This window comes from Puma concolor, chromosome A3 (genome assembly GCF_028749965.1).
Source record: "Puma concolor isolate L17-30 chromosome A3, mPumCon1.1.hap2, whole genome shotgun sequence".
Classification (NCBI taxonomy): Eukaryota; Metazoa; Chordata; class Mammalia; order Carnivora; family Felidae; genus Puma; species Puma concolor.
Window position 1 is genome coordinate 60,009,615 of NC_141669.1, and position 25,016 is coordinate 60,034,630.

The 25,016-nt window shown below is 35.6% G+C and overlaps 1 protein-coding gene across 2 annotated transcripts in view; it reads left to right on the top strand.

Annotated features, from left to right (window-relative positions):
* WDPCP (WD repeat containing planar cell polarity effector) overlaps nt 1-25,016 on the top strand; it is a 394,349-nt gene that overhangs the window by 322,798 nt on the left and 46,535 nt on the right. For both annotated transcript variants that reach the window (XM_086701002.1, XM_086701004.1), the window contains one exon: nt 15,566-15,725. In XM_086701002.1, the coding sequence (XP_086557128.1) occupies nt 15,566-15,725 (160 nt within the window). The remainder of the gene's footprint in view (nt 1-15,565; nt 15,726-25,016) is intronic.

Here is a 25,016-nt window from a genome sequence, read left to right on the forward strand (position 1 = left end):
ATAAAAAGAGACAGGGAGGCCAACCATTAGAGACTCTTAAATATAGAGAACAAATCGAGGATGGGTGTTGGGTGGGGGGATGGGCTAAATGGGTGATGGGCATTAAGGAGTGCACTTGTTGGGATGAGCACTGGGTGTTATATTTAACTAATGAATCACTAAATTCTACTCCTGGAACCATTGCTATACTATATGTTAACTAGCCTGGACTTAAACAGATTTTTTTGTGAAAAAATTTGGATTTACTCTTCACACCATAGTAAATTCCAGAAGGATGAAGGATTTAAATCTAAACCATGTAGGGGCACCTGAGTGGCTCAGTGGGTTGAGTGTCTCACTTTAGCTCAGGTCATGGTCTTGCAGTTTGTGAGTTCAAGCCCCATGTTGGGCTTGCTACTGTCAGCTCAGAGCCCACTTTGAATCCTCTGTCCCCTTCTCCCTGCCCCTCCCCTGATTGTGCTCTCTCAAAAATAAACATTAAAATTTTCTTTTAAAAAATCTAAATCAGAAGAAAAAAAAAAGAGTGAAGTCCAATATAAGCTGGGTATTAGGAATTAGGGAAACTTTCTAAAAATTAGTGGTAGGCAAAACAGATCTTCCAAAGATGTGTGAATATGCTATGCAAATGGCAAAAGGGACTTCGCAAACATTACACTAGAATTTTAGATTGACAATTTTGTGAATATATTTAATAATTTTTAGAAACATGTATGTATTTCTTTAGTATAATCTTTAATAAAGAATAAAATGTTCGTTAACCAAAAAAATGTAATTATAGTTGCCAAAAGATTATTCTGTATTATCCAGTTGGGTGCACTATATCAAATGAGCCAGAGATCTTTCTCTGGCTGGAGTAAAAATATTGTGGCAGTAGAGGAGGAAAGAAAGTTTTGAAGTGTGAAAGAGATTTGACCTTCTATTGCTGGAGGAATCCTCATGGAAAGCTTGAAAGGGACTGTTCCTCCTCTAAGGAGCAAAGAATAGTCCTAACCCATAGCAAGAAAAGAGTGGGAGACCTTAGTGCCATAATGTCAAGGAACTGAAGTCCATCAACAACCTGACTGAGCCTGCATCAAAATCTTCCCCATGAACCTCTAGACACCAGCCCAGCCCAGCTGACAACTTGATTTAAATCTTGTCAGGCCCTGAGCGAGAGGTTCAGGCAAGCTGCACTATATGTGGACTTCCAAACTACAGAACAGTAAAATAGATGGGTGTTGATTTAAGGTGCTAAGTCTGTGGTAACTTGTTATAGGAACAACAGAAAATCAACACACAAGCCTTCAAAATCCAGAAGTAAAAAGGGAAAGGTGATAAAAGTAATAACTTAAAATTAATATATTTTATAGGGAAAAACACATTAAGCAAATTTTTAAGATGACTAACAAAAATATTCACAACTTACATGAATAAAAATTTAATATCTCTAATATATTAAGAGCTTCTAAAATACAGTAAAACAAAAGATGCACATTCCTGAAGAAAAATGGGTTAGGAACAGCATGCACAGCAAATTAAAATCACCCTGAGATATTTTCCACCTGTTAGATTCTAAGTCTGACAGTATATGCCATTGACAAGGTTGTAGGAATGAATACATACACTGCCAGTGGGAATGCAAAATAATAAAAGTCCTATAAAAGAGAATTTGGCAATATCTAATAAATGTATGAAGTAACTTTGATCCAGAAATCTCACTTCTAGAAATCTAATCCAAAGACACCCATACACAAACATGTATACACGGAAAGATGAATGCACAAAGCTATTCATTATAACACTGTTTATGATAACCCCTCCCCTCCCCCCAAAAAAGACTGGATATAATCTAAATATTCATTAAAAGAAGAATAGTTCAATACATTATGGCACATCCAAATAAAGGAGAAATGTACAACTCTACACACAATAGACTGATGTTCAGAATCTACTAAGAATAAAGAACAAAGTGAACAAAGAATATGATACCATTTATCTCAGTGTATTTTTGTTTAAATATCTACAATAGTTATTATAGAAAAAAGGGTACAGGTGTAGAATTTATAGTTCTTTGAATATGCTTTTCTTTGCAGAGTGGACTCTGGAACCATTAATTTTTCATAATTATATGGAGCTTTTTAAAAAATAATCGTAAAAATGAAACAAAACTAACTAGGTATCCAATTACTGCCATAATAATGCAAGAATTATTCTAAGTGACTTTTAAAATTCAGTGTTTGTAACTACACATATGAATAGATATAAAAATGGTCTTTCAAAACAATCTTCAGCTGTTTTACAATCATAATCAGTGGCACTATTATTAAGAATCCAAGAGTCAGACATGTGGTGTGGGATACAGCAAATGAACATTTATGATGATGATTAAGAACTAGGGTTTTCGACATAGGAGAATGGTGATATTAGTAATGCTGATGAAAAAAACATCTCTGTAGACCTGAAATTGAATTAATAATCTCAGTATTAACTAATGATGTAGTTTCTATTTGAAAAAAAAATAATAAAAACCAAACCAAACATCAAACAAAATGACACAAATAAATGGGAAGATGCTCCATGCTTATAGATTGGAAAAAACAATATTGTTAAAATGTCCATACTACCCAAAGCAATCTACAGATTCAATGTAGTCCCTATCAAATATCAACATTTTCACAGAACTATAACAAATAATTCTCAAATTTGTATGGAACCACAAAAGGCCTCAAATAGCCACAGCAATCTTGAGAAAAAAAGAATAAAGCTGTAAGTATCACAATCCCAGATTTCAAGGGATACTACAAAGCTGTAAGAATCAAAACAGTATGGTACTGGCACAAAGACAGGCACACAGATCCATGGAACAGAATAGAGTCCAGAAATAAACCCACACTTTTATGGTCAATTAATCTACAACAAAGGAGACAAGAATATACAATGGGGAAAAGACAGCAAATGGTGCTGGGAAAACTGGATAGCTACATACAAAAGAATGAAACTGGGCCACTTACTTAAGCCATATGTTAAAAACAAAAACAACAACAAAAACTCAAAATAGATGAAAGTTCTAAATGTGACACCTGAAACCACAAAACTCTGAGAAGACTATATAGGCAGTAATAACTTTGACATGGGAAGGGAAACCAAAGCAAAATTAAACTATTGGGACTACACCAAAATGAAAAGCTTCTGCACAATGCAAGAAACCATCAAAAAAATAACCTACTGAATGGGAGAAGGTATTTACAAGTGACATATCCAATAAGGGGTTAATATCAAATATATACAAAGAAGTTATATAACTTTACACCCCCCACAAATAATACAATTAAAATATAGGCAGAGGACCTGAATTGATATTTTTCCAAAGAAGTCATACAGATGGCCAATGGATACACGGAGATACTCAACATCACTAATCATCAAATGAAAACCACAAAGACATATGTATCACCTTATACCTGTCAGAATGTCTAAAATCAAAAAGACAAGTAACATATTGGCAAGGATATAGAGAAAAAGGAACCCTTGTGCATTGCTGATGGGAATGCAAATTGGTATAGCCACTGTGGAAAACAGTATGGAGATTCCTCAAAAAATTAAAAGTAGAAATAGCATACAATCCAGTACTTCTACTTAAAATGAAAACACTAATTCAGAAAGATATGTGTACTCCTGTATTTATTACAGCATTATTTATAACATCCAAGCTACAGAAACAATCCAGGTGTCTATGATGAATGGATAAAGAAGATGTGTGTGTGTACACACACACACACACACACACACACACACACACACGAATATTAGTCATAAGAAAGAATGAACTTCTGCCTGGATGGGCACAGATGGAGCTAGAGAGCATTATGCTAAGTGAAACAAGTCAGTCTGAGAAAGGCAAATACCATGTGATTTCACTCATGTGGAATTTAAGAAACGAACAAAGAAGAAAAAGAGACAAGAAAACAGACTCTTAAACACAGAGTACAAACTGGTGGTTTCCAGAGAAGTGGATGGGTGGAATGGGTAAAATAAAGTGGATTAAGAGTACATCTACCTTGGGGCACCTGGGTAGCTCAGTCAGTTAAGCATCCGACTTCAGCTCAGGTCATGATCTCATAGTTCATGAGTTGGAGCCTTGCATTGGGCTTTGTGCTGACAGCTCAGAGCCTGGAGCCTACTTCAGATTCTGTGTATCCCTCTCTCTCTCTCCCTTCCCCACTCACACTCTGTCTCTTTCTCTCTCTCTCAAAAATAAACATTAAAAATTTTCAAATTTTAAAGAGTACATTTACCTTGATAAGCACTGAGTAATGCATAAAATTATTTCATGATTATACTGTACACCTGAAACTAATATGTATTAATTATACTTCAATAAAAATTAATAAAAAGGGGAAGCACTTATTTTTAAAGAGATACAATATAAAATATTTCAAATAAAATGATCTGTCTAGGATTTGCTTCAATTATTATAACAGGGGTAGAGTATTGAATGGTAGAGGATTGAGAAGAAACAAGATTGACCATAACTGGTAATTACTGAAGCTGGATGATGGAGAATTAGCTAAGGGATCATTATTCTGTTCTCTCTGGTTTCAGACATGTTGAAATTCCATAACAAGATGACTGTGGGGTGTGTTTATGTTTAAATAACAAGCTGGCATAAATAAAAGTACTCTTGTAAATATCTTTGTACACATTATGCTAGTGTTTATAGAGGATAATTTCAAAGTATAGTATATTGAGTCCAAAAGGAAATATTTTTATGGACACCGCCAAATTTCCCTTCAAGTATTGATTTACTAACAATATACAATCAACAATATACAAGATACCCATTTCTAAAATCCTCACCAACAATCTGAGAAGTTAGATGACCTACCCAAGACCAGATGGCACAACCTAGAATAAAACTCAGATAAAGGTCAGTAATTATCATATTGCCTGAGTCAGTAGTTCATTAATTTGAACAGTGTTTAAATCTGTAGTTGAGTTCAAAAAAGGAGATAGGAGCTAAGAGAACTTATTGCTGTCATACACTGGTCTTCTGAAATAAATAGCACTATTTCCTTGGTTATCTTATACACGGTTCTTTAAATCTCTCTCTTCTTTTGTTGGCTATGTGCCTTCAAAGGAGATGTCCGTTCCAGTCTAAAATCTCCCAAAGGTTTTCAGGGTAAAACACATTTCAAGATGTGCAATACATGGAAGAGTGAAAATCTTATATGATATTGTTTGTTAAACTGACAGCTCTACTTAACAGAAGCCATTAAAATATTTACAAAGTAGCAGCTGCTCTAGTAAAAAAATACAGCTTTTTGGAGGCATGAAAATAAACAAGTTGATAAGTACAAGGTAAGCCGTTTGACAGCTTCTTTGTGTGCAATGCACAATATACAGAAAATTCTGATATTTACAGAGCAATTATAATACAAAGCCTTTTAAGTTAAAAGGACATAGAGCAAGTAAGAACTGTTTACAAGAATTCTTCATACTGATCTTTTAAACAATTTAGAAAGCCCCTAGACATAATTCTTTAAGAAGTGCTAGGTTTTTGGTGTTTTTTCTTTTAAATAAGCTTTATTTTTAGAAGATAATTATATACATGTCTCCATCTATAAACTGAATTTAGCATATGGACTACCAGTTTAAAATCTTTGTTATAGGAAAACAAAACAAAATTCTAGGTAATTCCTGCTTCTGGCAGACAGTTAAGATTACCCAATTCACTGACTCTTAGCCCAAACCCATATTCACTCTGCCTACTGAACACAAACGTATCACTATAAAGTAATAGATCACTAAGGATATAACCTCTCCATACTCTGTCCTCTGGCTCCATCCCAAACAAAATTCTGCCGCTTGGTAGTTTGTTAGTTTAAGGCTTTATCCTTTATTTACTAGGTGGAGCCAAACTACTAGTCATGCCTATAACATTCCCTGAAATTTAGTAAGCTCATTATTATATTTTTAAGTAAAACCACACTAATATAGCTATAATCTAAGACCATCTGCCCTATAGTAGTTAAGAATAAATACTGTTAAAACAATCCTTTTTTTTTTTTAATTTTTTAAATGTTTATTTATTTTTGGGAGAGAGAGCGTGCGCGAGTGAGCATGAATGGGGGAGGGGCAGAGAGAGGGAGACAGAGAACTCAAAGCAGGCTCCAGGCTCTGAGCTCTCAGCACACAGCCTGATGCAGGGCTCTAACCCACGAACTGCAAGATCATGACCAGAGTTGAAGTTGGGTGCTTAACCGACTGAGCCACCCAGATGCCCCAAAAGCGATCCTTTTTTTTTTTTTTTAACGGTTCTCTCCTGCTGACATTTCCCCCAACTGCAACAATAATCATTTGCTGCTACTGTTGATTTTACTTTCATTTTATATTCAAGAAAGCACAATTGAAGCATACCTACCCTGTTATCAAACTGTAATCTCATCAAGGACAGCCTTTATGTCTTCTTCATGTTTATATCCCCTACTCAGTAGAGCAACCTACATGGAGCCGACTCTCAATAAAAGTTTGCTTATACAAATAACCAAAGCCTATTTTCACATTTGAAAACAGAACCACCTCAGAACTCCATTTATTGTCAGAGATCCATACAGTCTCATTTCAGCCTTATTAGTAAGCAAAGAGTAAAAATGTTATGGCACATGTAATGGTATTCTACAAAATAAGTTTGCTTATGATACAAGTACTTTCTACAAACATTTTCATCCTTAAGATAATACTAACAGATCTCCAAGCAGAATTTATTACTTCAAATTATTGGAAGGAGATAATCCAAGCCATATGTATTTTGTAATGGACAAGAAAAGAAAATTGGTAACAGGGTAATTGGGAATAGGACTCAATGTGAAAATAAATAGTCTTCTTTGCCTACATGAAAGCTATTTAGTTATTACCTGTTATAGTTTTAGGCACTATGGAAACTAGTGACTTCACTGTGGAAGGAGCAACTTCAGCAAAATGGTGGACTAGGAAGCTTCAGACCCTTGTTCTCCCATGAAGACACCAACCTAACAGCTATGAGGAATAAAATACCTTTGTGAGAACTCTAGAAAATAGTGAGGGGCCATAGCACCCACACCAATGCATAAACAAGAAAAGGGGTGGTTCAGAAGGAGTAAAAGAACTCATTGCATTTTGCTCACCATACACACCATTCCTCACCTCAGTAGGGTGGTACAATAGGAAGAATATCACCCAGTAACCAACCCCTTCCTTGAGACAGAAGAAATAGAGTGGAACTTAAGTACAGTATTCTGGCTTCTCTGGGAAGCGTACAAGGAACTGACTTCTGTGTTGCCTGGCTTGAGATGTTAGTAAGAATGACAGCAGCATAGTTTAGATATCAGATTGGAGGCCAGTGAAAACAGAAGTGAGTGCCTTGGTGCACTGAATATCAGAGGCTCTCAAGTCATGCAGGCAGGCACTAGGCAGAGCAAGAGAATAAGGGCAGAAGAATTCAATAGAAAATGAAATCTGAGAACAAATGGGAAATCAAGACACACACACACAACCCCAAAGAACACACATCAGGAAAGGTCTGAGAGGCCTCAGAATCTCTAGCCAGTCTGTTTGGTGAAGGTCTTCCCCTGAACAAAATCAGTCCATAAACACTGGGAGGGATTGCTGTTTTTTCAATGACAAAAATCTCAACAAAACACCATAAAACATACAAAGAAACAGGGAAACATGGCCTGATCAAGACATTAAAATTAAGCCCTAGAAATTGAACATAAAGAAATGTAGATCTATAAAGTTCCTAAGAACTTAAAGTAATGGTTATAAGGATGATCAGTGACCTTAAAGAAAACATAGACAACTACACAAATCAGGAAAACAATGCATAAACAAAATGAGAATATCTGCAAAGAGAGAGAAACTTTAAAAAAAAATTCTGAAACTGAAAAATACAATAACAGAACTGAAAAATTCACCAAAACAGTTCAAAAACAGACTTGATTAGGCAGAAGAAAGAACTGGCAAACTTAAACACAGATCATTTGAAATCATTGAGTCAGAGGAACAAAAAGAAAACAGAATGAAGAAAAAGTGAAGAGAGCCTAAGAGACTTATGGGTCACCATCAGAGTCCTAAAAATGTGTTATAGCAGTCATAGAAGGAAAAGATAAAGGACAGAGAACTTACATGAGAAAACATTGGGAAGTGGCTGAAAACTTCCCAATCTAAGGAATGAAATGAAGACACAAACTGTAGATCAATGAACTCCAACTAACATAAACACAAGTAGACCTAAATTATAACAAAACTGTTCAAAGTCAAAGAGAATCTTGAAAACAGCAAGAGAAAAATGATTTGTCAAGTACAGATTATCAGATTTCTCAGCAGAAACCTTGCTGATCAGAAGAAACGGGATGATATACTAGAGTGCTAATGACAAAAAAAAACTGTCAAACAAGATTATTGTGTCCTATAAAATTGTGCTGAAAAACTGAAGAAGAAATTAAGATCTTCCCAGATAAATAAAAGCTGAAGGAATTTAGTACTACTAGACCTGCTATACAAAAAAAAAAAAAAAATACTAGGGACTCCTGCAAATTAAACCAAAAAGTGCTAGACAGCAACATGAAGTCCTATTCAAGTATAAAGTTACCCAGTAAAGGTAAAAATACAAATATAGAATCCTGTATTACTGTAAGTTTGTTACATAAATCCACTTTTAATTCTTGTACAGAGTATAAAAGACAAAAACCCTAAAAAAACTATAAATCTATGTTAATAGGTATACAATATATAAAGATATAATTTGTAACAATAACAAATGGGGGAACAGAACCATAAGGGGGTAAGGTTTTGTATGTGATTAAAGTTATCAGTTTAAAATAGATTTTTTAACTTTTAAGATACTTTATATAATTAAAATTATATCCAAAAGAAAAACTATAGAATACACTCAAAAGCAAATGAGAAGGAATTACAACATATCAATACAAAGAAAAAGTCAAACACACAAAAAAAAAAGACAGTAAGAGAAATAAAGGACAAAAAAACTGTAAGACATCAAAAACCAAGTAACAAAATGACAATGGTAAGTCCTTCTGGGTCAATTAGTTTAAATGTAAATTGATTACACTCCTCAATCAAAAAACACAGATTGAGTGGATTAAACAAACAAGATCCAATAATATATTTCATACAAGAGACTCACTTTATATTTATAGGCTGAAAATGAAAGCATGGAAAAATATATTCTGTGAAAATAATAACAAGAGCAAAGCTATCTGTACTAATAGCAGCCATAAAGACTTCAAGTCAAAAACTATCACAAGAGACAAAAAAGTATATCATATAATGAGAAGGAGCACAACTCACAAGGAGGATCTAACAATTATAAGTATTTATTTAGCAAACACAGCAGCTCTTAAATATATGAAGCAAACACTGACAAAATTGAAAGGAGAAAGAGAGAGTAACAAAACAACAGTAGGAGACTTCAGCACCCTTCTATCAGTAATAGAAGAACAACCAAACAGAAGATCAAAAGGACATAGAGGGCTTGAACCACACTATACACTAACTGGACCTAACAGACATCGATACAACATTCACACAACAGTGTAAAATACATTATTCTCAAGTGCACATGGAGCATTCTGCCAGACAGACCTTAAGTCAGGCAACAACAACAACAACAAAAAAAACCAAAGAACAAAAAAACAAAAATCCAAGTCTTAACAATGTAAAGACTGAAATCTTAGAAAATATCTCTTGCAAACACAATGGAATAAAACTAGAAATCAACAGAAGGAGAACTTAAAATTCTGTACAGATATGTGTATTAGGCTTCTCCAGGGAACAAATAGAATGTATAACAAGATACATGAGGGGATTTATTGTAGGAATTGGCTCACATGATTATAAAAATTGAGAAGTTCCATGGTACACCATCTGCAAGCTTTAGAACCAAGAAACCTGGTGGTGTATTTCAGTCCAAGTGTAAAGGCCTGAGAATCAGAAGCACCAATGGTTTAACTCCCAGTCTGAGGCCAAAGGCTTGAGAACAGGGATGGGGGATCGGCAGCAACACTGGTACAAGTCCCAGAGTTGAAAAAGCCCAATGAATGAGGAATTCCAACATCAGAAGGAAGGAGAAGATAGATGTCCCAGTTCAAGAAGACAGAGACACAATTCACCCTTTCTCTGCCTTTTTGTTCTATTTGGGCCTTCAACAGATTTGATGATACCTACCTAGTAGACTTCTTTATTTAGTCTACTGATTCATATGCTAATTGCTTCCTGAACTCATTCACAGACATACCCAAAAATAATGTTTTACTGGCTATCTGGGCATCACTTAACCCAGTCAAGTTGACACATAAGATTCACCATCACAACATGGATATTAACACCCTTGTAAATAAACGATGGCTCAAAGAAGTCACAAGGGAAATTAGAAAATACCTTGAGACAAATGAAAATGAAAACACAATATACCCAAATTTTGGGGATGCAAAAGCAGTGCTAAGAGAAAAGTTGTATCAGTAAATATTTACATTAAGAAAGAAGAAAGATGTCAGATCAACAACCTAAATTTATACCTCAGGAACTAGAGAAAGAAGAACTAAGCCCCAAGTTAGCCAAAGGAAGGAAATAACAAACATCAAAGTTGAAATAAATGGAGGCCAGAAAAATAGAAAAGATCAAGGAAACTAAAAGCTTTTTTAAAAAACTTCAACAAAAATTGAGGAACCATTGGCTAGATTAAGAACAAAAAGAGAAAACTCAAAAATAAATATCAGAAGGAGGGCTATTACAACCAATACCACAGAAATAAAAAGGATTCTAAAACTACTATGAACAACTACATGCCAACAAATTGTAAAACCTAGAAGAAATGGATAAATCCTAGAAATGGATAAATCAAAAAGAAAAGTCCAGTGACAGCTTCACTGGAAAGTCCACTACACATTCACAAAAAAACTGAAGAGGAAACAACAGCCCATACTCGTTTTATGAAGCCATCATTATTCTATGTAGGAGTGCTGACAATACTAATTCCATCTTTGACCCTACCATCTTGTTCATATTCGTTTGATGACCTCTCTTTTGGGGTTTTGTGTTCCAGGCCCCTTGGAGATTAATATACATGCCTTAGGCTGCCAAGGCTAGGATGAGGTGGAAGGCATGTTTTAGCCTCCTGTGAATCTGTTAGCCATAACACAGCCTTTCCCCCTCATGATGCACAGGTGGTGCCACAAGATCTAATAAAAGGTTAGATGTCATTTAGGTACATGCAAACCCTTTGAGGTACATGTTAACCCTCTGATCTCATTACACTATCCTTCTTTGTGTCCCCTAGCTCTAATAAAATCTGTGGACAAAGGTCTGGATTTTCTGGAGAATAACTATGTAGTTGCCATGGATCTCCCCCACCTGATTGCCCCATCAATAAGTTACCATGAAAAAAACTGTGTATACTGTATGGAATCACCACCTTCATATTCCTGTCTCAAAGTGCTTTCTCAATTTGGGGGATACTTTAATGTCCCTCCCCGACTTTCTAGCACCCTAATAACCAAAGCCAGGCAAAAACATTAAATGACAGAATATACCAATATTTCTGATGAATGCTGATGCAAATTCTTAACAAAATACTACTAAACCAAATTCAGCAGCGTATTTAAAACATTATACTCCAACTAATTTATTTCTGGAATGCAAGGACAGTTCAACCTACAAAAGTAAATTAATGTAATATTCCACAATAACAGAATGAAGGACTGAAATACCCTCTCATAATAAAAACTCAATAAACTAAATAGAAAAGGAAAGTATCTTGACATTAAAAAGACTCATATTAAAATTATTAAAAGCCCACCACTAATATCATAGTTAAAAGTGAAAAGTTGAAAGCTTTTCCTCTACAATCATGAACAAGACAAGGATGCTCTCTTTCTCTATTTCTTTTCAATATGGTGCTGGAAATCCCAGCCAGAGCAATTAGGAAATAAAATAAATAGGGGTGGCTCAATTAGTTAAGTGTTTGACTTCAACTCCTGTCATGATCTCACAGTTTGTGAGTTCAAGCCCCACACCAGGCTCTCTGCTGTCAGTGCAGATCTGGCTTTGGATCCTCTGTCTCCCTCTCTCTCTCTGCTCCTCCCCTGCTCACACATACTTGCACACAAGCTCACTCTCTCTCTCCCCAGAATAAAGAAACCTTTAAAAAATAAAATAAATAGAAGCATCCAAATCAGAAAAAGACCCTTAACTATAAAGAACTATAGGCTACCGGAGGGAATTGGTGGGGAGGGATGGGTAACATAGGTGATGGGGATTAAGGAGTGCACTTGATGTGATAAGCCCCAGGTGTTGTATGAAAGTGTTGAATCGCTGTATTGTACACCTGAAACTATATTATACTGTATATTAACTAACTGGGATTTAAATAAAAACTTTTAATTTTTAAAAAATGAACAATTTATAAAGAAAAATTTTAAAAACAAATCCAATCAAGAAAAATTAAATTCTTAGGAATAAACCTAAGGAGGTGAAACACCTATACACTGAAAAGAAGAAAACACTACTGAAAGAAAATGAAGAAGACAGTAAAAAGTGAAAAAGCATTCCTTGTTCATGAGTTGTTAGATTTACTGTTAAAATGTCCTTAGATCCCAAAGGAATCTAAAGATTCAGTACAATCCTTCTCAAAATCCCAATGACATATTTTGCAGAAACAGAAAAACCTATCCTAAAATTCATATGGAATCTCAATGGACCCTAAAGAACCGAAATAATCTTGAGAAAGAATAAAGCTGAAGGACTCACAGTTCCTCATGTCAAAACTTACTACAAAGCTACTGTAACCAAAACAATAAATAGTACTGGCATAACAGCAGACATATAGACTGATGGAATAAAAGAGATCCCAGAAATAAACCCTTACATATATGGTCAAGTGATTTTCAACAAGGGTACCCAGTCCAGTGCAGGAAAGGACAGTCTTTTCAACAAGTGGTGCTTGGAAAACTAGATATCCATATTAAAAAGAAATGAAGTTGGGGAGCACCAGGGTGGTTCAGTAAGTTAAGTGTCCAACTCCTGATTTTGGCTCAAGTCACAATCTCACAGTTAATGGACTGAGCCCCGTGTGGGGCTCTGTGCTGACAGCATGGAGCCTGTTTGGGATTCTCCCTCTCCCTCTCTCTCTGTCCCTTTCCTGCTCATGCTTTCTCTCTCTCTCAAAATAAATGAATAAACATTGTAAAAAAAATGAATTTGGAACCTTAACTTTCACCATCTATGAAAATTAACTCAAAGTGGACCAAAGGCCTAATTGTAAGACCTAAACTACCCAACTTACAGAGATAAAACAAAGAGAAAGCTTCATGACATTGGATTTGGCAGTGGTTTCCTGGTAGGATACCAAAGTAGGCAACAAAAATAAACTGGACTGCATCAAAATTTAAAACTTTTATTCATCAAAGGACACTATCAACAGAATGAAAAGGGCAACCCATAGGAGAGAATATTTGAAAATCATATATTCTATTTAGTAGTATATATGTAGTAAGGGTTTAATATCCAGAAAGATAAAGTACTCCTAAAACTCAACAACAAAATCAAACAATCTGATTCAAAAATGGACAAAGGGACTTGAATAGATATTTCTCCAACAAAGAAAATCAAATGGCCAATAGGCACATGAAAATATGTTCGACATCACTGATAATTATGGACACAAAAGCAAAACTATAATGAGATATAGTTATATGTGAGTTATATGTGAGCACCTCACACCCATTAGGATGGCTATAATAAAAAAAAGAAAGGAAAATAACAAGTGTTGGCAAAACTGGAAAAATTGTGGAGTGCTCTTGGTGGGATTGTAAAATGTTGCCACCACAACAAAAAAACATGGCAGTTCATTAAAAATTTTTTAAAAATATACCTTACCTATGATCCAGCAACTCCACTTATAGGTACATATCCAAAGGAATTGTAATCAGAGTATCAAAAAGATATCTGCACGCCCATCTTCATAGAAGAATTATTCACAGTAGCCAAAAGCTGGAAGCAACCCAAATCTCCATGGACAATCAAATGTATAAACCAAATGTGGTTCTGTGTACACACACACATGCACAGTGGGATATTATTCAGCCTTAAAAAGGAAGGAAATCCTGGGGATGCCTGAATGGCTCAGTGAGTTAAGTGTCCAACTATTGATTTCTGTTCAGGTAATCATCTCATGGTCGTCAAATTGAGCCTGGCACATGGGGGTCTAGGCTGGAAATGGAGCCTGCTTAAGATTCTGTCTCTCTCCCCACCCTTCCCCCTTCAAAAAAATTTTTTTTTAAATTGTTAAGAAAGGAAGGAAATCCTACCACATGGATGAGCCATGAGGACATTATGCTAAGGAGAATATGCCAGTCACATAAATACAAATACTGTATGATACCACTTAAATGAAGTACTAAAGTAGTCAGATTTATAGAAACAAAAAGTAAAATGGTGGTTACCAGGGCCTAGAAGAAGGGAAATAGGAAATAAATAGGGAGTTTTTTAATGGGTGTACAGTGTCAGTTTTGAAAGCAGAAATATTTTGGAGATCTGTTGCACAATGAGGTGAATATACTTAATACTATTGAACTGCACACTTAAAAAATGGTTACCATGGTTGGAACACCTGGGTGGCTTAGTTGGTTAAGCATCCAACCCTTGATTTCAGCTCAGGTCATGGTTTCATGAGTCTGAGCCCCACGTTGGGCTCTGTGCACTGACGGTGTGGAGTCAGCTTAGGATTCTCTGTCTCCTTCTCTCTCTGCCCCTCCCTGGTTCATGCTCTCTCTCTCAAAAAAAAAAAAAAAAAAAAAAAAAAAAACGAAAGGAAGGAAGGAAAGAGAAAGAAAGAAAGAAAGAAAGAAAGAAAGAAAGAAAGAAAGAAAGAAAGAAAGAAAAAGAAAATACACACATGCACAGGGTGCAGTCCTAAGAGTTTTTGGCTTTTAATCAGATTTATGTTTTTCAGATATATTTTTCACAACTTCGTCATGTTTCACAATTTTTCTAAACAATGCCCTGTCAAAGTTGCCAATATTAAAGTTTGCTTTCTTCATCTGTATGATGTGGGAATAACAAACTCTCTGTACGCTTTAAAATTGTAATTAAGAGTAAATATTAGAAAAGAAAGATACTTTCCTTTATTGCTTTCAAATTATGTTCAACATATGGAGTGTAAAATAATTCACCTCTCACAACTTTCCAATATAATAAAATATTCCAGTAATTTGTTCACAACAAAAATATTTGATTAATAAAATGCTGGCTAAAAACACTATGAATGAAGTTACAAGTGAATTTTTAAAATCTAAACTCAGAAACATTAATTACTCAGTTACCAAATTCCCCTGGGTTGAGCTAAGTGTAAGAATGACAGAAGTCATAGAGGGACTATGACTACAAGATTTCCACTGTGCATTATATAGTTAATTGACAAATTTTTAAGTTTCGTTGGGCTATGTGAAAGATTTTCCTGTAAGCATACTTATGAAGGAGTTATCAGAAATTTTATTGGATCTTAACTTATATCTTGATCATTTTTTAACAGAACTCCTGGGGCCTTTGGACAGAGGAGATACGCTAAATGAAGCTTTTGTTGGCCTATCTTTAGCTCCTCAAGGAGAAGACACATTTCCAGATGACCTCCCTCCCTTTTGTTCAGTCCATAAACATATTCAACAAAGAACACGGAATGTCTCTTCTAACAGGTAAGATATGTTGAACTGAGTAAAGTGCTCCACAAAGTATTTAGTATTAAACAATTTAAATATTCCCTTTTTAAATGCAAACTAATAGTTAAGCAAGGAGATTTCAAAATATCAAAGAACAAAATGTGCATTTTCTCATGGCAACGACTTTATAGTAGTTTGTTCATGCAACAGCATTTATGATGTAATTGAGTGTAAACAGAGTATTGTTAGAATGAATGTTATTGCAAACCAACATGAACATGAAATTACTATAAGATACTAAATTCTAGTCTTACTCTGTTGTTAAATGTTAGGATTGTGAGATTATTAGATTAAAATGTTAATTTTTAGTATATTCAGTTTGTATTATAATTTATATGATCATACTTATGAAGGTTACCATTAGTTTTTGGAATCTGATAATTGATAACTCATGTATGTAGCTGATTATATTGGGTTATTGAGAAAATAAAGGATAAATGTGAAGTAAATATACTAGACAAAGTATTATTATTTATAATGGTAGCTATGTTAATTATGATAATGCTTTGAAGCAAATGTCAGCAAACTTTTTGTGTAAAGCACCAGATATTAGGCTTTGTGGATCATACAGATTTTATCACAACACTCAACTATGCCATCTTAGTATGAAAGCAGCCATAGATACTACTACATAAATAAATGAGAGTGGCTGTGTTACAGTAAAACTTTATTTACAAAAATAGGCAGTGGGCAGGATTTGGCCCCTATTCGGTAGCTTATATACCTGCTCGTAAGGATCCCAACTATATGCAATTACTGTGAAGAGGCCATATTTTTCATATATATTTCAATATATTCCATATTTCCTATCAATTATACATGCATACGTAAAACATCCTTGAGAAAAATGCCTCAAACTACATAGTTTGGTTAATAGTAAATAAAGGAGAATTTCCAGGTATGGCAAAGTTTAGAGGTGAATAAATCCTATCCCCAGGAAGCAGTTTTAAAACTGGACAAAAACTATGATTTCAGGGCTCTGAAATCAAAAAGGGCAAACAACAATTTGATAAGCATTTATTCATGAAATAATGCTGAACTTCTAGTAATGAAGGGGAAATCTGATGTTCTGGGGCTGCTCCCATCCTTTCACCACTCCCAAGCTAGTTCAGCCTTGTAGTTAGTTCTAGGGTAGTACCGGCTGTGAAAAACCAGCTAGTTGACATGATGTGGAGCTTTTGAATGGAAAAACCCTTGTCCAGCACTATTATCGATAAAAATAACAAACTAACTGTCAGCAAAAGTAACAAATTTGATAGGAAATGAATAGGGAAAGCCACAGTTCTACTAGCCTGCTTAGGTCAAGTGACAGAATGGGAGACTAGCCAAAAACTTAACCAGAAGATCCTGGAATAAGACCGTCTAATTAAGCTCTTTACACATTCCTGATAGAGTTGTATGGCCTCTTAATTTTTTTGGCTCCCTTTTATATTGCAGGATCCTAAATTTTCCCCTTTTGCTTCTTTCTTCCTTCACACCCAACTGCCATAAGGTGCTTCTCCCTTTCTACCTTTTTCACCCACTCATCACCCCACCCCAGAAGCTGTGCATTTAAAAAAAACTATCCCTTCAAGTTGCATGGTGTAGTTCATGCTAAGAACACCAGGAATTGGAGATCATGCACTAGCATTTGGCGTTTTTTCCATTTTATTTACAATTGTTTGGAAGTTCTCTGTCAAGTCATGCTGAAGCTGTGGCTTTCATGCAGTTTGTTTCTTCCTTATTATGTTCTATACTGTTTATAGAGGAAGTACTGAGAGGTGGAAAGGAAATCAGCCATTATTATCTTCAACTACCTGGCAGTCCTACTTCTTTACTTTTTTAAAAACAATATTACTGGCGTATAATTTACATGTACCACAAAATTCACTCCTTGTAAGTATACAATTCAAATATGTTTGAATGTATAAAGTTGTGCAACTACCACTACAGTGTAGTTTTAGAACATTTCCACTGCCACAAAGTTCCCTTATGCCAATAATTTACAGTCCGTTCCCACTCCTACCTCCAGCCTGAGCCAGTCATGTGTCTGCTTCCTGCCTCTAGAGGAATTTCATAAAAATGATATCATACAATCTGGAAACTTAATATAAATTAATTCATACGATATGTTGTCTTTTTTTGTGTCAGCCTTCCTTCACTTAGCATTATGGTTTCTGAGGTTCATACATGTTGTAGTGTCTAGTTTATTCCTTTTTAATTTCTAAATAGTATTCCGTTGTATGGATATACCATATTTTGTTTATCCACTCACCAGCTTCTGGATATTTTAATTACTTGTAGCTTTCGGCTACATGAATAATGTTGATATAAATATTCACATAAGTCTTCGAGGGAACATACGTTTTCATTTCTCTTGGGTAGATATCTAGGAGTGGAATTGATAGATCATGCTCTCAGTTTATATTTATCTTGTTAGTTTTTAGAAACTACCAAATTGTTTTTCCAAAGTGACTAACATTTTACATACCCGTCAGCAACATACAAGGGTTTCAGTTTCTCCATATCCTCACCTGTGGTTGGTATTGTCAGTCTTTTTTATTATAACCATTCTACCGGGTATAGTGTCTTATTATGATTTTAATTTGCATTTCCTTAATGACTAGTGATGTTGAGCATTTTTATGTGATTATTAGCCATTAGCTTATCTTTGGTGAAATATTTATGCAAAACGTTGTCCATTTTTTAAATAAGTTCTCTTATTATTGAATTATAAGACCTCTTTATATATTCCTCAATTTGAAGTCCTTTATCACATAATATGATTTGCAAATATTTTCTCCCAGTCTATGGCTTGCCCTCTCATTTTCCTAACAGTGTCTTTTGAAGTGCAAAAGTTTCAAATTTTGGTAAAGCACAATTTAGTTTTTCTTTTATTGATTGTACTTTTATATATAAGAAATCTTTTTCTAAACGAAAATCACAAAAATTTTCTCTTAAGTTTTCTCCTGGAAGTTTTATAATTTTAGCTTTACATTCAAGTCCATTTTGAGTTAATTTTTATGTCTCATATAAGGGTTAAAGTTCATTATTTTGTATATGAAAATCTAATTGCCTTTAATCCTTTGTCAAAATCAATTGACCATACGTGTGAAGATTTATTTCTGGATTTGCCATTCCGTTCCATTGGTCTATGTATCTACCCCACAAAAACAAGTGTCAGACTTAGCTATACAAAGGGCTCCAATGAACCAGAATCTCACAAAATACATTCCAATACAAAAATAAACAGGAAAAAGATGAAGAGTTCTATAGAGTTATACTGCAAAGAAGCAGAAAAATGTAGACCAACATACATCAGTTGAGAAAAATTCTCTCCCCTAAAACAGGCATGAAGTACAAGAAAACTGTACAACACTTCAAGCACTCTGGAAACCCACTCTGAATTAGATGAAAACTAAGAGGAGAGGCAGGGAAGAGGAAGCTCAGTGCATTCAAGAAACAAAAGGAAGCAAAATATCTTAGAAATGAAAAATAAATTACAAGGCATTCCAATGGGAATAAATTCAAATTAAAATTTAATAAAAGGCACTGAAAATGACAGAAAAAAATCCTCAAGAAAATAGGAATTGAAGGATATATTCTTGATATATATAACTTAGTCCTAATACTAGTATCTTATTTAATGGGAAATCACTGAGGGCATTTCCACTAAAATCAGAAACAAGACAAGAATACCCACTATCTCTGCTACTGTTCGACACTGTACTAGAGGTACATTACAGTTAGCCATTACAATTAGATAAATCAACTAGATCAAAGGTTGGCAAACTATGGCTCAGTGGCCAAATCCAAATCTGCTGTTTTTGTAAATAAAGTTTTATTAGAACACATCCACATCCATTTATTTATTGTTTATGGGTTGGTAGGTGAGACTGTATGTCCTCAAAGCCTAGGTAATTTACTATCTTATACTTTGAAGTTTGCCAATCCTTGAAGTAGAGAATAAAAAGTGGTAAGGAGGGGTGCCTTGTTAGCTCAGTCGGTTGAGTGTCCTACTTCAGCTCAGTCATTATTTCCTGGTTCGTGGGTTCAAGCCCTGCCATCAGGCTCTGCACTGACAGTATGGAGCCTGCTTGGGATTCTCTCTCTCTTCCTCTCTCTGCCCCTTCTCTGCACTTGCTCACTCCCTAAACAAACAAACTTTAAAAAAAAATTGGTAAGGAAATAAAACTATCTCCATTTTCAGTGATATGACAATATAATAGAAGACTACTAGGGAATCAATGGTAAAATCAAATATTTTAAAAATACAGTAAGGTAGAAAGATATAAAACTAATGTACAAGAACCACTAGCCTTCATATACACAAACAGTAATGAGTTAGAGATGGTAATGGTAGAGGAAAACCCCATGTATTTTATCAACAAAGATTAAATACTGAGGAATAAACTGAACAAAAAATATGCAAATTCCGTATGATAGAAATCTTACAACACTGTGAAAGACATAAAAATGGCCTTGAACAAATGGGAAGATATCCCTCTTCTTGAATAGGATGACTCAACATCATAAAGATGTCAGTTCCCCCTAAATTAATGTATTATATTAAACTACCTACATTTAATGTAATCCCAATAAAAAGACCAACATACTTTTTTATTGAGTTAGACAAGGTGATATTAAAGTTCACATAGAAAATTAAAACAAAGAAGAAACTATGGGAGGGGAGCTAGTCCTACCAGATAGTAAAACATCCTAATTATAAAGCCTTATAATACTATAATACTTACAGTTTTATTCTTATGTGATTATTAGATTAGTATCTGCTTCCTCATTAACCTATAAACTCCATGAAGGGGAAAACCACCATGACTCTTAGATATTATCATTTCACTAAGCCCTGCCATAATGCCTAGTGTATAGTTGGCACTGCAGGCCTACTGCACTCTTGGCGTTCTCAAGCATGTAGGGGAGGAAGAGGAATGCTATAGATAAGAAACAAACAAAAATACATAACTAAAGGTCATTCAATTAATGATAAGTACTAGGAAAAAATACAAAGAACTGGTGAGTAGAGAAGGTACTATTTGAGTTAAGGGCTGAATGATAGGAGTCATCTATGTGAAGATGCAGTAAATTGACAGAAGATTCCAGGGAGAGGAAAGTACCCATACAAAGGCCCTAGTATAGTAACAAGATTGGGAGGTTTGCATAACAGAGAGCCAATACAGCTAAATTGTAAAGGAGTATGGAACATGATAAATTACTAGAGCCTCGTTAAGCCATATTAGTGTGTATGATCTCTGTTTTAATTACAGTGAGAAGCCAATATAGGATATTAAAGTATGTAGTGGGCAGAATGGACTCCCAAAGATGTCCACATCCTAACCCCCAGAATCTGTAAATATGTTACATCATGTTGTAAAGGGGAATTAAGGAAACAGATGGAATTAAGGTTGTTAATCATCTGACTTAAACATACAAAGATTTGGGGCGCCTGGGTGGCTCAGTTGGTGAAACGTCCAACTTCACCTCGGGTCATGATCTTGCTGTTCCTTGGGCCCCATCGGTGGTGACAGTTCAGAGCCTGGAGCCTGTTTCAGATTCTGTATCTACCTTTTTCTCTCTGACCCTCCCCCTCTTACCCTCTGTCTTTCTCTCTCTCTCTCTCTCTCAAAAATAAGTAAACAATTAAAAAAATTTTTTTTAAATAAGATTACCTCAGATTATCAGGCCTAATGTAATCCTTAAATCTGGAAGAGGGTCCTTAAATGTGGTTGAGAGAGGCAGAAGAATCAGAGTCTAAGTGATTCACTATGAGATGGACTCAACCTACCATTGCTTTGAAAATGGAGAAAAGGAGCCGTGAGCCCAGGAATGCAGGCTGGCCTCTAGAAGCTCAAAAATGCAAGAAAACAGATTATTCTGTAGCACTTCCAGAAAAGGAATGCATGCTGTTTAAGCCACTAAATTGTTAAAAAATCAAAGAAAAATTAATACAAAGTGTTAGGATGTGGTCTGCAGTTTTAATAGGTCATTTTGAATGACGAGGCTGACTTGATAGGGAAAGCTGCCTTGGCATCAGTGACAATTTTGATGTGATGTCTGATTTCATACTTCAACATACGGATGCTGGGGTTCAGGGCTAAATGTGAATTTCAGAACTACATTGGGGAAGTTTACCCAAAGATACTTAAAGTTTTTGTCTATACGAGTTCAGTAATGTATCAAGCTCTGTAAGAAAGAGAAGCAGAGAGAAGAGAATGGCAGCATGGCCCACAACATGGGTCTACTCACCAGGGGTTAAGAGTGTACCTACTTTTGCTCACTATTGTATCCAGAGCCTCCAACCCAGCACTAGGCACAAAGTTAGGATTCAACAAATATTCCATCCATGAATGGTTGACTGAACCATAAAATATTAGCCTTCTTTATAAAATGTCCTCTTAATTTTAAGTCCTTCCCATTAATTATTTACATTTTTCATACGCCTATATGACTGAATAAATTATTTTTTATTCTTAATATACCTATTTAAATTCAAGTTAACATACAGTTTAGTACTGGTTTCAGGAGTAGAACCCAGTGATTCATCACTTACATACAACACCCAGTGCTCATCCCAACAAGTGCCCTCCTTAATGCTCATCACTTATTTAGCCCATCTGCCCACCTACCTCCCCTCTAGCAACCCCGTTTGTTCTCTGTATTTAAGAGTTTCTTATGGTTTGCCTCCCTTCTGTTTTTATCTTATTTTTCCTTCCCTTCCCCTATGTTCATCTATTGTGTTTCTTAAACTTCACATGAGTGAATTCATATATTTATATTTCTGAGTGACTTATTTTGCTTAGCATAATACATTCTAGTTCCATCCATGTTGTTGCAAATGGCAAGATTTCATTCTTTTTGATCACCTAGTAGTATTGTTGTGTGTGTGTGTGTGTGTGTGTGCGCGCGCGTGCGTGTGTGTGTGTATAAAATCAGTCGATGGACATTTAGGCTCTTTCCATATTTGACTATTGTTGATATATCGCACTGCTATAAACATTGGGGTGCATGTGCCCCACTGAATCAGCATTTTTGTATCCTTTGGATAAACACCTAGTAGTGCAATTGCTGAGTCATAAGGTACTTCTTTTTTTTATTTTTTGAGGAAACTCCATACAGTTTTCCAGAGTGACTGCACCAGTTTGCATTCCCATCAGCAGTGCAAAAGAGTTTCCCTTTCTCTGAATCCTCATCAACATCTGTTGTTTCCTGAGTTAAGTTTACTATTCTGACAGGTGTGAGGTGCTATCTCATTGTGTTTTTGATTTGTATTTCCCTGATGATGACTGATGTTGAGCATCTTTTTCATGTGTCTGTTAGCCATCTGGGTGTCTTCTTTCTAAAAGTGTTTGATGAACATAAGGGAAGGTAAGCAAAACTAACATAAAAACAGGGAGAGGGACAAAACATAAGAGACTCCTAAATATAGAGAACAAACAGGGTTGCTGGAGGGGTGGGGGGTGGCGGATGGGCTAAATGGGCAAGGGGCTTTAGGGAGGACACTTGTTGGGATGAGCACTGGGTGTTATACATAGGGGATCAATAACTGGATTCTACTCCTGAAATCATTATTGCACTATATTCCTAAGTTGGATATATATTTTAAAAAATAAATTAAATTAAAAAAAAAAAAAAGACAAGTGTCTGTTCACGTCTCTTGCTCATTTCTTCACTGGATTATTTGTTACTGGGGTGTTGAGTTTGATAACTTCTTTATAGATTTTGGATACTAACCCTTTATCCGATATGCCATTTGCAAATATCTTCTCCCATTGTCGGTTGCCTTTCAGTTTTGTTGATTGTTTCCTTCACTGTGCAGATACCTAGTAATAAACCTAACCAAAGAGGTAAAAGACCTGTACACTGAAAACTACAGAAACCTTATGAAAAAAAATGAAGACACAAAGAAATGGAAAAAACATTCATCCTCATGGACTGGAAGAACAAATATTGTTAAAATGTCTATACTGACCAAAGCAGTCTACACATATACCACCAGCATTCCTCAAAGAGCTAGAACAGACAATCCTAAAGTTTGTGTAACCACGAAAGACCCCAAATGGCTAAAGTAATCTTAAAAAAGAAAACCAGGAGCACCCAGGCGGCTCAGTTGGTTAAGCAGCCGATTTCATTCATATCATGATCTCACTGTTCTTGAGTTCAAGCCCCATGTCGGGCTCTATGCTGACAGCTCCGAGCCTGGAGCCTGATTTGAATTCTGTGTCTCCCTCTCTCACTGCTCTTTCCCCACGTACACTCTGTCTCTGTCTCTCTCTCAAAAATATAAACATTGGGGCGCCTGGGTGGCTTGGTCGGTTAAGCGTCCGACTTCGGCTCAGGTCATGATCTCACGGTCCGTGAGTTCGAGCCCCGCGTTGGGCTCTGTGCTGACCGCTCAGAGCCTGAAGCCTGTTTCAGATTCTGTGTCTCCCTCTCTCTCTGCCCCTCCCCTGTTCATTCTCTGTCTCTCTCTGTCTCAAAAATAAATAAACGTTAAAAAAAATTTTTTTTAATATATAAACATTAAAAAAAATTAGGAAAAAAAAGCTGAAGGCATCACAGTTTGGACTTCAAGCTGTATTACAAAGCTGTAATCATCAAGACAGTATGGTACTGGCACAAAAACAGACACATAAATCAATGAACAGAATACAGAACCCAGAAATGGACCCACAAATGTATGACCAAATAATTTTCAACAAAGCAGGAAAGAGTACCCAGTGGAAAAAAGACAGTCTCTTCAGCAAATGGTGCTGGGAGAACTGGACAGCAACATGCAAAAGAATGAACCTGGGGAGCACCTGGTTGGCTCAGTCGGTTGAGTGTCTGGTTTCAGCTCAGGTCATGACCTCACAGTTTGTGGGTTCGAGCCCCACAACGGGCTCTGTGCTCACAGCTTAGAGCCTGGAGCCTGCTTTGAATTCTGTGTCTCCCTCTCTCTTTGCTCCTCTCCCCTCATGCTCTGTCTCTCTCTCCTTCAAAAATAAATAAAAACATTTTAAAAAATTAAAAAAAAAAAGAATGAACCTGGACCACTTTCTTACACCATACACAAAAATAAATTCAAAATGGATGAAAGACCTAAAAGACAGGAAACCATCAAAATCCTATAGGAGAAAATATGCAACAACCTCTTTGACCTTAGCCGTAGCAATTTCTTACTAGCTATGTCTTAGGAGGCAAGGGAAACAAAAGCAAAAATGAACCATTGAGACCTCATCAAGATAAAAAGCTTCTGCACAGCGAAGGAAACAATCAACAAAGCAATAAAAATTT